Source organism: Aricia agestis, chromosome Z (genome assembly GCF_905147365.1).
Source record: "Aricia agestis chromosome Z, ilAriAges1.1, whole genome shotgun sequence".
Taxonomy (NCBI): domain Eukaryota; kingdom Metazoa; phylum Arthropoda; class Insecta; order Lepidoptera; family Lycaenidae; genus Aricia; species Aricia agestis.
In genome coordinates, this window is record NC_056428.1 from 1266003 (window position 1) to 1283493 (window position 17491).

At 35.9% G+C, this 17491-nt stretch overlaps 1 protein-coding gene across 2 annotated transcripts in view; it reads right to left on the bottom strand.

Annotated features, from left to right (window-relative positions):
- Nucleotides 1–224: 224 nt before the first annotated feature.
- Nucleotides 225–17491, bottom strand: part of LOC121739317 (knirps-related protein-like) — a 69861-nt gene continuing 52594 nt past the window's right edge. For both annotated transcript variants that reach the window (XM_042131707.1, XM_042131708.1), the window contains exon 3: nt 225–1654. In XM_042131707.1, coding sequence (XP_041987641.1) covers nt 638–1654 — 1017 coding nt within the window. In that variant the 3' untranslated portion in view covers nt 225–637. The remainder of the gene's footprint in view (nt 1655–17491) is intronic.

The window sequence follows — 17491 nt, forward strand, 5'->3', positions numbered from 1 at the left end:
ATGCTTTCGACATGAAGGTCCTGTCAGAGGTAAAAACAATCTGAACGAATATATTTGAGTACATTGGACATTTGAGCAAATATAGGAATGTATAATATTATTACAATATTGCTCTTACAGCACCATATTATTAAATTCTTGGCAGCTAATAAATATGAAACAATTATTATTAAAAATTTGCTATGATATTGGAATGTCTTTCTAACACCCAAATTGGCCTAAGATTTTAATTAACAATATAAAAATACTTTTGTAAATACTAATATTGGAATGCAATGTTCTAGCTAAGTCTTGGAGTGTCCCAATGTTTATGTATTAAAACATACACAGTATACAGATACACGTATAAAATACTAACAGGGTTTACCAAGGAAAGTAAAAAATGTTATACATTCACAATACATTAAACTATCGAACACTTCAATGAAACCACTAAAATAATTTAATTAATACGCCAGCATATATTACAAGATCCATTTTATAAAACCAACTAACTAACCTAACTTAGAGTACAATAATTTATTATTTACATAATTAACACTCGTACACCGGGTCGGTGCCTAATTTAAGTATTTGGATACTAAGTATTCACACTAATCTCCGCTACTGGCCCTTACTTTGTATAGTGACGTCATCGTCAGACTTTGGTCGTCAGGTCGAGGGGGTTCTGTTTGTGCCTCTTCATGGGCGAGAAGGAGATATCTTCCTCCTCGCTCGCGGACGCGTGGTCGCTCAGGGAGTCGGCGTCGTTGTCGGGGGCTAGCGCCTCGCTGTCGTCGGACCCCCGTCGCTCCGAGCTCGACCGCCCGTCCAACTTCACCGACAGATCCATGGGATTCTCCTGCAACGGTGACTCGGATGCTCTCCTCTCCGCTGGAGGTGTGGGCACGAACTCCGGCCCAGAGACCACTTCCTCTCTCGGTATTGCTGGCGTCGTCCGCTCAGGTTTTAGATTGGTGTCGTAGAAGAACCGCTTCGTCGGACTGCTGTTGTGGTCATCAAATCTAAGATCGTTGTTGTTCTCCGCGACCTGTCTGAGCGCGGCCTGCTCGAATAGGTGCCGGGAATACAGCGGATGGAATCCAGGTGGCAGGAGGAATGGGTGATTCGGCACAAACGGGTTGAACGGGGGCGGCTGGAGGAAGGTGGAGTGCGCGAAGTGGGGCAAGGGGAGCGGCATGGGCACGAAGTCTCTGGGCGGCGTCAGCGGTCTCTCTGGTTGCCGGGAGTGGTTGATTCTGGTTTTCTCTTCCTGTTTTGGAGACGGGCCGCTCCGGTGTGAGTCCGGGGAGCTCGAGCAGGGTGCTTTGTAGTCATCGAAGCCGAGCAAAGCAAGCTCCTCTGCGGTTCTCGGTCTGGCGAGTCCAGGGAACAGATGAGGGGGGAACGGCGGTGCCAGGTGCGGGGAAGGAGGCACCCTGGGCGGGGACTGCGATTGCGAGTGCTGCTGCTGCTCCTGGAGTAGGCAGTGGATCTTGAACCAGTTGGATCTTCGGCCGTATCTGGAGCCTGACTTCGACATGCCGACGATGAGGCACTTCCGTAACCGGCACGCCTTGCACGCCGTTCTGTTCTTCTTGTTGATGACGCATTCCCCGTTGTTCTTGCACTCCGTTATCGAGTTCAAGTTGTTGTAGGAGCGCCCGAAGAAGGACTGGAAAGAAAGAGAAGGGACTATTAATAATTTGAAGACAAGAAAAGTATTTACTAAGGTACTAACATTATTAAAGCTGCGAAAAAGTTTTGATGCAGTCCGTATAAACGTCAAACCTATCAACGTAAAACCAGCATCAATCGCGTTCTTATCGGTAAAAACAAGGTAAAAACTCCCAAAGCAATTATTTTCGTTTTCGAAAAATAACTTGGTACAATCCAGGCGCGGTCGCAACCTGAAATTTTGGGGGGGGGGTGGTTAGGGGACACAGTGGTGGTTAGGGGATAGCTAGAAATTTCCTTTTATTATTTAGCAAGATTTTAAGATTTTTCAATTTGACCTTAGATTTGGGGGGGGGGGGGGTCATGTCCCCTGTGACCCCCCCTTCGGACTGCGCCTGGTACAATCTAGATCAAAGCTGTAATAAGATCAAAGGTGTTGCAAATTATGTTTGTTTAAGCTCAAAAACAAGCGTTTACACGGGTAGTTGGTTGTGGAGGCTCTGGGCCTCTATCATGAGCTCTTAAATCCATTCTTTTTACGTCCTTATCTGACTGTATAAGGACGTAAAGTGAATGGATTTAAGAGCTCATAATAGGGCACCTGGGCCCGAAAGCGAATGGTTACGGTTACGGTTACGGTAACATCCGCGGGATATAGGCCGGCCGGTTCTGCTCGGTTACGTCCGTTTATGTACGGTTTCGATCGCCGACCTTGGCGTTTCGATTAATTGCGTAACCCATTGTTTTACTTTTTGCCATTATCTGGACTGAAGTAAAAAGTTTTTGATTTAGTTGCTGACCGCACGATGAAAACGCTTATGTGTACTGGTATTAAAATAAGATTTTTTATGTTGTTCATCTTAATGATTTGTCTTATAAAGACAATCACAGTATAGAACAGCAGATGATCCTAATTTTGTCAATGTCTGTTAGTGTTGATAGCTTATGCCATGTCTTCTCTATCATTAACACAAAAGCTTATGTGTACTGGTATTAAAATAAGATTTTTTATGTTGTTCATCTTAATGATTTGTCTTATAAAGACAATCACAGTATAGAACAGCAGATGATCCTAATTTTGTCAATGTCTGTTAGTGTTGATAGCTTATGCCATGTCTTCTCTATCATTAACACAAAAGACGACATAATTAGCATGATTATGAAGCAAACCCTTATTCAACAAATTATTATAAAGTAACCTCTTTTCATTTAATTGTTTAAAAAGATTTGAACATTAAACCTCCTCGTTTTTAGTAGAAATTTAAAAATATATTTTGAGTAAACCTTTAAATTTTTCTTAATTTAAAATCAAAACTTATTATGTCGGGCGGCGCGGGCGCACCAAAATCCTTATCAATATAATCTGTATACATAATGCAGATCACGCGCCGATTTTGGTATTGTTTCATTTGGACATTCCTCGGACATTGCGTAACCAATAATCTCATGTATGATCACGATGTCAGTGGCTTTGGGGAATTGTCAATTTTTGGACGTCTGTAACTTTAAAAACAATAAGCATTTGAATTTTTTTTATTAGTGAATTTGTGATAGCCACGTTTTGAGTGCTGCCATAAATTTGCTTCTGTACTTTGATTAGATAAAATATGCGCAATCATATTTTAATAAGATATCCGTGTTTTTGCAGAAGCTGCAAAGTTTTTGACCTATATTATGTTTGCTACCGCTTCACAATGAAATCGCTAAACAAAATATGATGTTTGGTATGGAGATACAGTTGCATAAGAGGCATAGAGTAATTTCTAATTCGGAAAAATATACGCGATAAACCATTTTCGGCGCATCAAAGCAAGCAACATCCAGTTTTTAGTTTAATTATTTTATTTTAATTTAGTTTAATAAATAATAATTATATCATTATTTATAACCTTTTCTAAGCTAAAACGTGTGCATCATGTTATGCTATACTACCAGTATGAGCTGTGATCGGCAATGCCATTTATGTACTGCAATAAATAATTTTCATAATGCGTTACACGTTATAGAGGTCGTCCATTACCGTTTTCCGTGTGACAACATTATAATATTAATGGTCCATATAACTGAGCCGCCATTGCAACAGGCTTCCAGTGTGATCGAGCACACAAGTGCTAGAAATAAAGGTAAATTAATAGTAATAAACATTGTGTGCTTGCTAACTGCTAAACAGCATCTATTTTTACTCGATTCACCAGAAATTTGTCATTTTGATTCTTAAGGCAAACAGTGAACACTCCAGAGAAGCTTTTTATTAAGCTAAACTGAAAATTGTGTTATTTGGTAGAGTATTGAAAAAGACCAAATATTATGTTTGTTTATTTATAAAATGTTTGTTTATGTTAACGCGAATACGAGTAATGTGTATGTATAGTTTATTTATTAATTAATCCTATCGGAACTCTCATTTTATTTCTGACGATTTAGAATTATAATAATACTTTCAAAGTCCAACTGACAGAGTTTATAGACTCTATTAAACACAAGTTAACACTTGTGTTCGTGATATTACGATGTTTTCCTTCGAGCAGGTAATACGAAGAGGTCCGCGAGACCTCTGCCCTGTAGTACGCCCGTGTCACCGCTTCTCTCCCATACCTTATACTACATAAATTTATCTATCTACACTAAATTATACAGAGGAAATTTTGTTTGTTTGTATCGCAATAATCTCTGAAACTACTCGGCCGATTTTGATAAAAGGCGTAGTGTAGACGACGGGGATGAGTACAGGATACTTTTTATTGCAAAATGTACGATTACCGCGGGATCTAGTATTAGAATACTATGTAAGTATACCTTTTTTAATTCATTACGTATTATAGCGCAGGAACGTAAGGATGCAGATGAGATGTTGAGTGTGAGATGTTAAACAGACTCACACTCAACATCTCATTTATATAAAAATACTAGCTGTCCCGGCAAACGTTGTTTTCCCATAAAATTATTTTCCCTGTTTTCCTGCTTTTTTCTTGAAGTTTTTTCTAATTTTTTTTCTATAGACCTCACGGAGCCCGAGACCTTTCCAACGAATGCAAAACCGTGGAAATCGGTTTGTGTGTTCTGGAGTTATAGCGTCAGGAAGGAAAATCCGACTTATTTTTATATACTAAGTCAGTTTTATTTCGTCATAAAAACTACATAAAACGGAATAAATTGTAATGCAAGTGTCATAATAGACGACTGAACGTTTACTATTGCATTTTCCGAGGGAATACAAAAATTAATAATGTCCAATAATATAATAAATCAACCAGCTGAGCCGTCTTATGATTTATCATTATTAATAATTGTTAATAAATAATAGGATGATAATCAATATTGAGCCGGTTTGCTTGTGAAATATAACTTAAGTAGGTATTATACCCGCGGTAAATGGTATTATTTACAACATTATATTAATAATAAACATAGGAATGCAAATGGAGCGAGAAGAGCAAAAGTTTATGAATATAATATTATTTTTACATCTGGGGGTTAAAAAAATATCGTAAGGTAGATTAAAAAAAATAGCCTTTCTACGGTCTCTGCGGAGTATGACGCATAGGAAGAATGGTTTAAAAACTAGCTTGTTGTCTACATTACTATGTGTTAGTACAATAAGTAAATTTAAACTATTAATATACATCTATATTTCTAGCTAATGATCCTATGAAGTAAGATCTTTCTAGCTAAATAAGCAAAGGTGGACAAAGGAAAAAATGGGAAGATGATCTGAAAAGGGTGGCTGGTACACTTTTATTATTCGAAGCTGGTACAGAATGGATCAGAGTTGCAAATGACAGAGAAATATGGAAATATTTGGGGGAGGCCTATGTCGAAAGACACGCTTTAGCAAAAATATAATCACCCAAACGCCGCTAACTTAGCTACAACTAGATTAAGTTATAGTAAAATTTAATGTTTTATAACTTTACAGCAATAAAGGCTAATTTTATTCTTATTATTTTATTATATTTCTAGCTGTAGCTAAGTAAAATGTTGTTATTCTTACAGGTAGAGTTATAGAAACTATAATACATAGCAGTTTGACAGTTAGTCTTATAATTTTCGATCGTGACTTTCTCGCTAAGAGAATGAGAACAGACAGAAAATTAACAAAAACCTGACTAGTTTCAGAAGGACATACATGTCACTTTGCTCTATGAAAAAACATAGCAATATGTTGTAACAAGGTAGCAGAGATAATTTTAACATACTGTTGAGATATAACATAAGTATGGGTTTTGAGTACAATGTCAATAATTTCGATATGACCCCGCCTGGTTAATAGGCCCTTCTAATGTCGACCTTGTGCAGACCGTATAAGGCTCATTATGTTTATGAGCTGGCGATTCTGACAGGTATTTTGAAATATGTAAGATCTTCAGCTTAGAGTGAAGTTACACTGCTTCTTTGCGTTGCGCCGTTGGAAAAACGCATTGTATCATGTATGGCGTTGCGGCTGCGCCAATATAATATAATACCTTTATATAAAACACACAGATCGCTAAGGAGTTGCTATGTATTATAAAAAAATATTGAAGTAGATACGGCATCGTACCGCATCGCTACTAGTAATTATGGCTTCTTGTTCTCGTCTAAATGAAATCCCATGGCACTTTTACCACTATAATACTAGCATCTGTTATTAGTAGTACTGTAATCACTTTTTCATGAGTATATTATCTACCATGTACTCATGAAAAAATTACCAATACAAAAAGTATATCCTCAACCAAAACAATCCCTCTTGCTTTAAATATGGTGCTAATTATACAATTCATCATCAAAGTGATTTTTCCGTACGTTACATTGTAAGAGACATAAACAAAGCCTTGAGCGCATCGCCATTAGATGCTCGTAAATGGGGTATTAAAATTATGGCATCTACCTACCGCACTATGCCACATAGTGCCCCGACTTAGATTTACGCCACACATTATCTCTTATCAATACTGTCCGCCATTTTAATCACCATATTTTATTATGTTAGATGTCTCTGGAGGTGTAGTAAAGTAACGATACCAAACAAAGTAATGTGGCCTTGTAGAAAGGAACTGAAGCATTTTGAAGAGTTAATAATAGTATAATATGTATGTATATTGGTTCTAGTTAGTTATGAAATCTGATCTAATTTAATTCAATATTGTAATAAAGAAACTACACAAATAATATAATATTATAACGCCAGATATATACAACACTAGAAGGATCTTTTGGCGTGTGGCCAAAATCAGAACTAACACTATGCTGTAAAAAGTTGCAGAGATCTAGCTTTGTCCACATTGTCCCTTTTTATGTTCGTCAAGGGCATGCGTTATAGCGCAGTCAACAGCGAACGTGAGGCATGCCCTCTGACCGTATCCAAAACTTCAAAAATGACAATATTGGCGTTGCGTTCCTTGACGCATTCAATTATTGAATGCGCCAATATGTAAGTTGATGACGAAAATTGAAGATGAAAGTGCACAGTGTGGACATAGCTAAAAGCTATGTCCACTCACTCCTGTCAATGTCTTCTAAATGTCAGTAAATAAAAAACTAATGCTGGTGTCATATTAACGGCTGCTTTGTATCCACGTCCTCATGATATCTGTACATTAAATCACTTTTAACTTACGGCGGTTCCCAATATTTGATCTATCTCTGGTTTGGCCCTACTAGAGATAGGAATAGCTCACATTAGACATTAGAGACATATATTTTATGTCAATTGTGAGCTATTCCTATCTGTAGTAGGGCAAAACCAGAGATAGATCAAATATTGGGAACGGCCGTTATAAGTTATAAGCCTTGTTTAATGTCATTCCAAACTCCCAACCTTTATGTCACGGAATACAATCGCAATTATTTGGTACAATTTTTGTTTTCGTTCAAATTAAACGAATACTAAACAAAGTCTACTCTAAATGTCCCCGGTATTTCGCAAAGGAAATGTTATGATCATATTTTATGGGCATTTATGTTTTATGATTCCGTTTACGAGCACAATAAAGTCTGGCGGGTCGAGACACGAGGGTAATGCTTTGACATTACCTTTTCCATCAGACTTTGATGGTTAACCATTAAGGCATTACGGAGTTATTAACGAAGTCTTAGTTATTGTTAACCCGGGTTTGGTTTCACAACAGTAAACTATCTTGTCGCAAGGTGCTTTTTGACGCTTGGTCGCATGTCAATTTTACGCGACTACGTTATGACGATTATGTTTTTTCAATGCTATTGAAAATACATAATCTTTGTATATCTATATTTGTTGAGGAGGATATTTAGAGAGCCTTAGTGCTTGTCATATTTGAGCTGAAGATAATATTAGGTTAGACTAAAACTGAAGCGTTAATTTGGACTAGCTGATGTATGATGGAAGAGAATTGAGAGCGATACATCAAATCTGAAGTCTCATTATTTTATTAGAATAAAGCTAGATGTAGCATAATATAAATTGGTTTGTTGGCAAGTGGTAAAGGAATTTGATCAGAATATGTCTAACCCAGCCGACGTTCTACGTTCTTTGAAATAGTTTAGATACACCCAACGTCCGTCGAGCAAACGAAAGCCTTATTTTTCTAAAACAATATCGGAATGAGGACAGCAGTCATCGCCGCGGGGCAAACCTATTCCTAACACGTCAGATTGACAAATTGTATGTTGCCTGTCCGAATTTTGACAATTAAACTGACGTGGACAAGCGTGAGAACGTCTTCTGACCCTGGACTGACCCTACAAGCTGATATAAACTTTAAAATGAAAGAGCTAAAGTCGATATCAAAAATAAATTTGAAGATCGCACGCGTCGGATCCTACGCGCGAAATAAAATTGAACTTTAAACTTCAATGTACAGGGTAGATTTCAAAACGTACGCTTTATATCAACTTCCATGTAAACTAAAATCAACTTTAGTGCTTTTCAAATATGGTTGAACTCTAACGTGTATGTCATACCGTCATATCAAATCCCATCTAATCAGAAATGGAATCTAACCCGCCAGTATTACGGTTGAAAATCCACTGCGTTAGTCGGAATGCGCACGCGTCAGTTCTCGTTTACATCCAGAAGCGGTGACCCGGGTGTTGTTGTGATTGCGGCTGGCATTACAACTCGTGCTCCTGATGCCGATACCGATCTTCGGTATTCGAACTAATTTTGACAGACGAACTTCGGATAACGATATTCCTGGTATGAGGATGTGGCGTATCATTATGGAGCAGCAGAGTGATACGTTAAGGTTTTCTAAAATATTTTGTTTTTGCATTTATGATTAGCGCGACCCTTAGTATCCAATAAAAAGGTTATTTAAGTTGCATATAAAGTGTAAGAAACAAAGTGTTGATAGTTTAGGGTGTGTGTCACATGCGTCCCTCATGTAGAGTTCACTGTGTAAGTAGCAGCGCTGTTAAAGTAAGATTTCAATTCTATGCTTCTATGAGAAATGCCCCGATTCCATGCCCCAATGGCATGAATTTTCTTATAAAATAATTAATAACAAATGTTATTTTTTCAGCTCTGCTACTTTTAAAGTGAAATCAATATAAGATAGGACACTGGGTGTTTTAAATGTATTTCAGAAGATATTCAAATAACTTACTACAGTCCAAAAATACACTACAAATTTTGACATCTAATTTCATATTAGACGCTTCCTAAGCGCGTTCATCTCGATTAAAACGCGCCTTGTGCTCACATCCTTATGTTTTAAAATAACAATCAAACGACAAATCTGCGTGTCATGTGATTGGTCAATATTGATACTGTATCAGCCAATAAGCTATAAACTATATGTAGGTGTGGACCGTGACACCTGATACGGATGTTATAGATATGGCGTTTATCATAATCTTAGTAGGTATGTCATTTATTATTATGTGGCGAAAATGGCGGTCTGATTTGCTAAAAGTTTTATCTAAAACAGACAGAAAAATATTAAATAATAGTATTATAAAGTACTTGATAAACTGTTAATTTTTTTCGGGATAAAAAGTATCCTCTGTCCTTTCCCGGAACTAAAAGTATCTTTAAACTAAGTTTCAGCAGAATCGGTTCGGTGGTTTAAGCGTGAAGAGGTAAAAAACAGGCCCACCTTTTAGCAAAAGGATGCGAAAATTATTATTTTAAAAATGTGTAATTAACTACAAAAAAGTTCTGTAAACTTACATCTTATATATAAAATTCTCGTGTCACAATCTTAGGCCGCGTAATCCTCCGAAACGGCTTTACTGATTTTAACCAAATTTTATATGCATATTCAGTGGGTCTGACAATCGGCTACTGGGTACTTATTATATTGATCAGTGTATTTGTTGAATAAATAATAGTAAATTGTTACAACTCGAGACTGACGACGACCATTGTTTGTGCGACGGGATAGCGATGTATATTGCCATGGTGACATACTTATTTAGTCACTTCATTAAAATATTATGGGCGAAATCTTATATCTTTAAACGAGCAATTCTTGTATAAATATATATATATATATATATATATATATATATATATATATATATATATATATATATATATATATATATATATATATATATATATATATATATATAATTGGAATCTCGGAATCGGTTATTCTATAAATTTTTAGTGCTCATCATCTGCGGCTAAACTTTCGCAACTTGTTACTCCAATGACGGCTACAGTATTTTAAAGCGAATAGAATTAGACCCCTTTCACAAAATTAAAAAATAAATTCTTTGACATTGGCTGTATTTTTATCGTCTTGTAAAGGTCTTGTATAATTAATAAAGCGACAAACAAGAGCGAATTCAAATTAATCGATACAATGCAATACCATTCGATACGGGGGTTAATTGTTAGCTATATCCCTTAACCGATCGACGTTAAGACGTTGGCGTTAAGGTCGAGAGTCCTCTGACAATTGAGCAATATTGGCAACAGTTGGCACACGATTACTGGAGCGAGTCGTTGTCATTCGAACCACGAAATGATGCCAACACCATAAATACTCGATACAATGTTATATTAGTCCGGCCAAATCCATCGTGAGTCAGTGCTAATGTCAAAATGGCTTTGATAAACGTGAATACCGTTTCGCGACATTGACTTTTTGATTTTTGTATGAATGGTTGCGAATAAAGGCCGGCAACGCACCCGCATCTCCTCTGATGTTGCGACGGTGGTTGCTTACCACCAGGTGACCCGTTTGCTAGGTTGCCCCCTTTTTTAGGGTTCCGTAGCCAAGTGTTTAAGAGGAGTCCACACCGCCCTTTTTTCCATACAAACGTTGTCCCCTGTTTCCTCCCTGGATAATGCTAGTAGAGTTATAATTTTTTTCCTGAATATCTACGGCCACTAATACAATGTCCCTATGTTTTCTTTTTTTTCATAATTTAATTATTAAATAAGATATGAACGTTCAAAAACCCAAAAAAATGGCCAGATTTTCCGCTGTGTTCAAACGTCCAGAAAACAGATTTGGCTAAATTATACAAAAAAAGCAAAACATAGGAACACAGCTCAAGCCTTTTTTTAATCTTAAATGAAAAAAGTACTTAAATCGGTTAAGTTTTGGAGAGGGAATCAGGGGACAACGAATCGTTGATTTTCTGGATTTTCTGCAGTTGTCTCTATCGCGTTCTGCGGTATAGGCTTGAGGTAAGGGAGACAGCTATAGATATTACACGTACTTTTTTTTCATTTCTCTAGCCCCTGTTGTATCCTCTTAACTTTACTACATTTATATACTATGTATGAATATTTGACACAATAAATTATATCTTCATAGGTAAATCCATACTTACATAATAATTATAAATGCGAAAGTTTGTCTGTCTGTCCATCTATCTGTTACCTCTTCACGCCCAAACCGCTGAACCGATTTTGTTGAAATTTCGTATTTTGAGTCCCGGGAAAGGACATAGGATTATAAACTTTTTATCCCGGTGGGTTTGACTTAACGCGACCAAATTACTTAGGTCTCTCATCTGCCAAGCAATCAACTTCTCTGATAGTACCTACATATTATATTTTATTCACAGTCCATATTTTTATTCAACCTCTTTGCATTAAACCAATTTTAAACAAACCAGTTTACAAGCCCAGTTTAATGATAATGATAATTATCTGTCTAATTATCTGTTAACACGCATCGTGACCCCATCCCACGTGACGGACGGGTTTGATGTTCATGCTGATTATTATTATTGCTATCCAAATGTTGATATGCTTAACATTTTAAACTTTCGCGTTGCATTATAATTAAACTTTTTAATCGGGACTTAACGGCCGAAACGTCGAGAAACTCGTAGTAGCATTACTACTTAAATAAGTCGCGTTAAGTCCCGATTAAAAAGTTTAGTTGATATGCTTGTTCAAATTTAATTTTATATCAAGCATGCTGACAGATCAAGGTACTAAGATGAATCGCATTTAATAATAATATCAAATAATAATTTAAGTAAGCATTCGATAATTTCAGCACCGAAATTAGAAATAAAAATAAAATAAATCGTCGCTAAGGCATGGGCACTTTCGAAGCGTAACCCTGTATTAAAATATTATGTATTTACGATTGGATTCAATTAAATTGGATGTCGAAATTATATTTTAATGTAGCTTGTCCAAATTCACAAAAAGTGTATTTGACTTTAATTAAGGCATCACTCAAGTCACAGTCTATAAGGAGTCAAGAGTACCTACTTTTGTACTATAGTGATACAACCAGAGTAGACTAACATATACACCGCGTATTTATATCGACTACCGCATAAGAAGCGACAAAAGTTTATTAAAATCGCTATGCAAATAGTTTCAATACAGACGGTATCATTAATCGTATTTAATCTGCAGGTGAGCTCCTCCAATTAGTATTGTCGGCCATTTTGTTTTGTTGTGACAAATTACGCCGGCGGCTTTGACTACCGCCGCCCCACAATGGACAAAAGCACCACAGATATATATGTGGAGATGCTGCACGAAAAATGTTAAGCTTTGTAAGGAAATAGAAGAAACTGAATGTGGCCCGCAATGCCTTTTTGATTTTATTTATCACAGAAAAAAACTTCCTGGAATACAACAACAATGTATTGGGATAAAAATTAAAAATGTTGCTTTGGGACCTGAGAAAAGAAGTACTTATTTTCAAAGCATTATTAATTAGAATTGCATAATATCGGTTCAGTAGTTTAAGTGTGAAGAGGTTACTGATAGACAGATAAACATACATCTGTACAGGTTTATATTTTAATATGCAAGTATCAATTGGTTTAAAAAGGTTACAATACATTCCAAAAATCACAATGACTGGTTTTAACGTCTAAATAATAATTTTGGTACGTTTAGGATTTATCAGACTGTGACGCCTTAATTTGCTTCTTTACATCATTTATTTCCTAATCTTATCTGATAATGATGCCTGAAAATTATTAAATTATTACTTCTTGTTTAAAAATATTCGTTCTCATGCGGTGGGATCTATGTGTGTATGTCTATGTGCCGGCGCTTGTCTCCAGTCTCCAACTCTCCACACAATACGATTACACACGCAGATAGCACAAAACCTTTAAAAACAAATTAGTGGCCATGATTTATTGCGTAAGACCCGCGCCACGGACCTGCGGGCAGCGGACTTGTGAGGTAAACTTGAGATATGACAGTCTTAAGAAAAAATATTTCTATACAAAATACATTTAAAAGAATAAATAATTGTGTCTTAACTCTGATTTCTATGCAAAATACATGAAGATGAGTCTTAAAACAATACATTATTGTGTCTTAACTCCTAAGTGAGCGCTTGCACAAATTTAACTAATGAACTAATTTAAAAGTAGTCAGCTAATTTGAAGTATAGGTCGTTCCACGTTCATGAGTTTTATAGAGAACAAAACTGACATTTTTTTTTATCATTCCAATACGTTTTCAGTCTACTAACAATTACATAGTGCCCTCGAAAATTTGTCCTAATTTCAAGTAACTGTCACTTTTTGCTACCCGCTTCGCTTGTCTCAGTTGCCGGCCACTTGCTGAGCGTTTTCTGTTCGCGTGCATTACTGCAATTTGAGTTGCTCTCAATTCGAATATAATTAGCCGTGTGACCCCTCAACTGTCGTTTGAAATCGGAATACATTTTGAAATTCATAAATGGAACTCATCCAGTTTTTTCTTAAATGCCGTATTCTCTAAGCAAACAACAGCGAAGCCTTCAGCCAAGGTTATGAGTTACGACTCATAATATACCTATAATTGTAGGATAATGATACCATATTTCTATAAGAAACACAAAATTATCTGTAAACGCAAATCAAACTTTTACGTCCAAATTTGGGGCGGGCCTATAAGGTAATAAACTATAATATAAATCAAGAAAAAACGTGAAATAGGTGATTTAAATAATAAATGTATCATTAATAAGCTTTAACACCTTATACGATTCAATTTTATTCGATGTTTTATTTTATTTTATACCCGGATATGTGATTAGATCATGAATAAGAATAGGCCAATGTATATCCATATCTTGGAGGATCAAAAAAGTATTACTTTATAGTTATATTGTTAGAAATGATTAATATTTTTAACCGACTCCCAAAAAAAGGAAGAGGTTCTATGTTTGGCTGTGGATTTTTTAAACAACACAGTTTAAAACTATGTTGAGACTTGAGATACATTGTGCCATTCAACGCTAAACTTAGACAAGTAGTATTATTTATTCCAAAATATTCAAATTAAACTAAGCTCTGTTGCTAAATTGTTAAAAACTATCGAGCCACATTCGTTGTATAAATATTTTATCGGTTTATCTAGATTTTTATCATTTAAAAGAGGAAATAAAATTAAATGTGTAACGGCCCAAGGCAACATAAAATTAAGTAAATTAAAGTTTAAGACGTCATGTCTCATATTAATATGTGTCTGAAACTCAATGATTAATTTATTTGTCATAAATCCTTTTTTTTACTCAAATAAACAACTTACTGGGCTGTAAATTCAGAAATTAACTCTAAATTGGTAAAAAAGTAACTCTGATAAAAAATACTTGATTTGATTTGTATCATCATCCGTTGAACTAATCACAATTTAAGGTTGTGTAAGATTTGGTATTGAAGATTTTTTATTATACGATACACATATTTGATACACATCCATGACCCAGGAACTTTTTGAAAACTTTTTGTTCCGTCGGCGGGATTCGAACCCGCGACCCCCGGCTTGAGCTACCAATAGCCTGCCAACTGAGCCACAGAGGTCGTCAATTAATTTTACTACAAAATAAAGTTGCGAGTATCATATAGTATTATATTGCTGTTTTTACCCAAGTCGATTTATTTTTTAAAGACTGTTAAAACAAGAGCATTCCTACAGAAACAAACAAGTTGTAGAATTGTTTTGCACCGCAGCTAATTTTTTGCCACATCTCTCGGCAGTTCTATTTCTTACTACCGCCAAATATAGGGATTAGTTCCTATTAAAAAGTAATACGGCACGAGAAGCTTTAATACTTGATAAATATTAAACTTACAACGTGACCACTAACAACTAAGTCCACTAACTAGTAACCACTAGCTGCTCCAATTATCGACACGTCATTTGTAGCTTCCCTAGGTCTTTTTCTGTCTAAAAAGTGTTTATAAATTAAATATAACTTGCTTTGGTTTGGAAAACAGTGATATTTTAATGGCAATTTATTTTTTGTTATTATGGCATAAATATATGGCGTAATAACAAAAAATAAAGTAACTGAAAGAGCTGACAATATAATATTATTCATTATAATTACGATAAATGTATGTATTTATTACGTGTAATTAGATATTATGTGGAAATTGATACCAATTACTATACGGTAAAGTTAAATTCTTTTGTGTCAAAAACATAACATACTAAGTATATCGAAATAACTGATAAAAACCGCACAAACCACTTCTTTTGCAGTATTTTAATTCGTCCCGGTCGGGACAAGCAAAGGGAGCGTTGCCCAGCCATTTCTATGTTTTCTCTATTTAATGAATGATAGTGAAGGCCGAAGCCAAGCAGTATTTTAGGTAGCCTAATAAAGTATTTTTTTTAATTTTGAAACTATTAGAACTAGGTTTTTATGCCTAATGCCCGTTATAGTCAAAACGACAAAAGGAAAAGTGGATTCATCAAGGTCACTTTTCATAGGTCAGGGACTCACGACAATTTAAATAATTACTTAATTTGAATTTGGAACATAATATAATTAAGATTACATTTTAATTACTTTCGTCATAGGTGAACATTGATGACATTTTATTAAAAATATCTCATTAAAGATAGATTTTTAAATATAACCTAAAATTCTCTCTCTTTCTCTACTAGTAGTTAGCCAGTTCATGATGGACAAAATACACAAGCGATTACGAATGTGATTGCTCATAATCGATGTCAATTGTAAAGTTTTCTTGGCAGATTCGAAATCGTGATGGCAATCATGGACATTGGATATTTATTATGGCCCTATGTAGAGATATTTTACTTCAAAATGTTACATTTTTTACAGGTTCTAAAAAGCCTTCACGTACGGTGCTGCAGCAGCGCCAAAAAGGCATCCTAATACTTATGAAATTTAATCTATAAATTAAATAAAAATTTTGAAATTCAAATACTTAAGTAAATAAATTATTAAAAAACTATATAACTGCCAATGAAATTAGTAGCATTATAACATGTTAATCGTTAAACATCATTATTGAATGAAAACTTAACTGAACTATTTATCTTGTTCAAACAATTATGAACAATTAAACGGTTAGTAAGCACATTGTAATACTGTAATCAGTAACAAGATAACTTTATGTACAACTAATTGACCGCGGCGCACGTGCCGTGACGGACCGACACGCAGTTTTTACTGTACATAATATATATTTATCTGTAAAGATGTTAAAATCAGCTAAGCTTTTTTGGCATGTTATGATTTACTCTTTGGTTGAATAGAAGTACTTAATACACAAAATAATTGTCATGGTCGAAGAAAATGAGAAAAAGGTTAAGGCTGCGTATCCACCAGAGATGTGTTGCGAGGAATGTGTTTTTAAGACCCAATAGCATCGTCGCGCTGAGCGATGTCATGGCACTCAAGAGTCATGGCGAGCTCACGTCAATGAAGCGATTCTATTGGTTCTCAAAAACACATTCCTCGCAACACATCTCTGGTGGAAACGCAGCCTAAAACTGAATGTTACCAGTATGAGACGAATTTTCACAATCAAAGGTCTACTACATCAGCTATAATATAATAAACTTCTCTGATAGTCCGTTTTGTAAGGATATTAGTAACGTTGGAAACACAGATTTTTCTAAATAACTACCTTCTTAGAGCTACCTATATTATGTGGGAGAACCATGCTTCGGCACGAATGGGCCGGCTCGACCGGAGAAACACCACGTTCTCACAGAAAACCGGCGTGAAACAGCGCTTGCGCTGTGTTTCGCCGAGTGAGTGAGTTTAGGCCCAATCCCCTACCCTATTCCCTTCCCTACCCTCCCCTATTCCTTTCTTTTCCCATCCCTACCCTCCCCTATTACCTCTTAAAAGGACGGCAACGCACCTGCAGCTCTTCTGATGCTGCGAGTGTCCATGGGCGACGGAAGTTGCTTTCCACCAGTTTGCTCGTTTGCCACCTTATTTCATAAAAAAAATAAAAAATAGTACGTATCATAACGCTATGTCCAAAATATCCTTCGTTTTGTAAGGATTTTAGTAACGTTGGAAACACAGATTTTTATGAAATGATATTTTCTTAGAGCTACCTAAACGATGTGCCGATAAGATCTATGTGGCAACAATGTAGATCATTAGGCAATTGATATTTCAGAAATTTTCCGGCCTTTGACCCGTATTGGGCAACGGCCATCATTTGTACA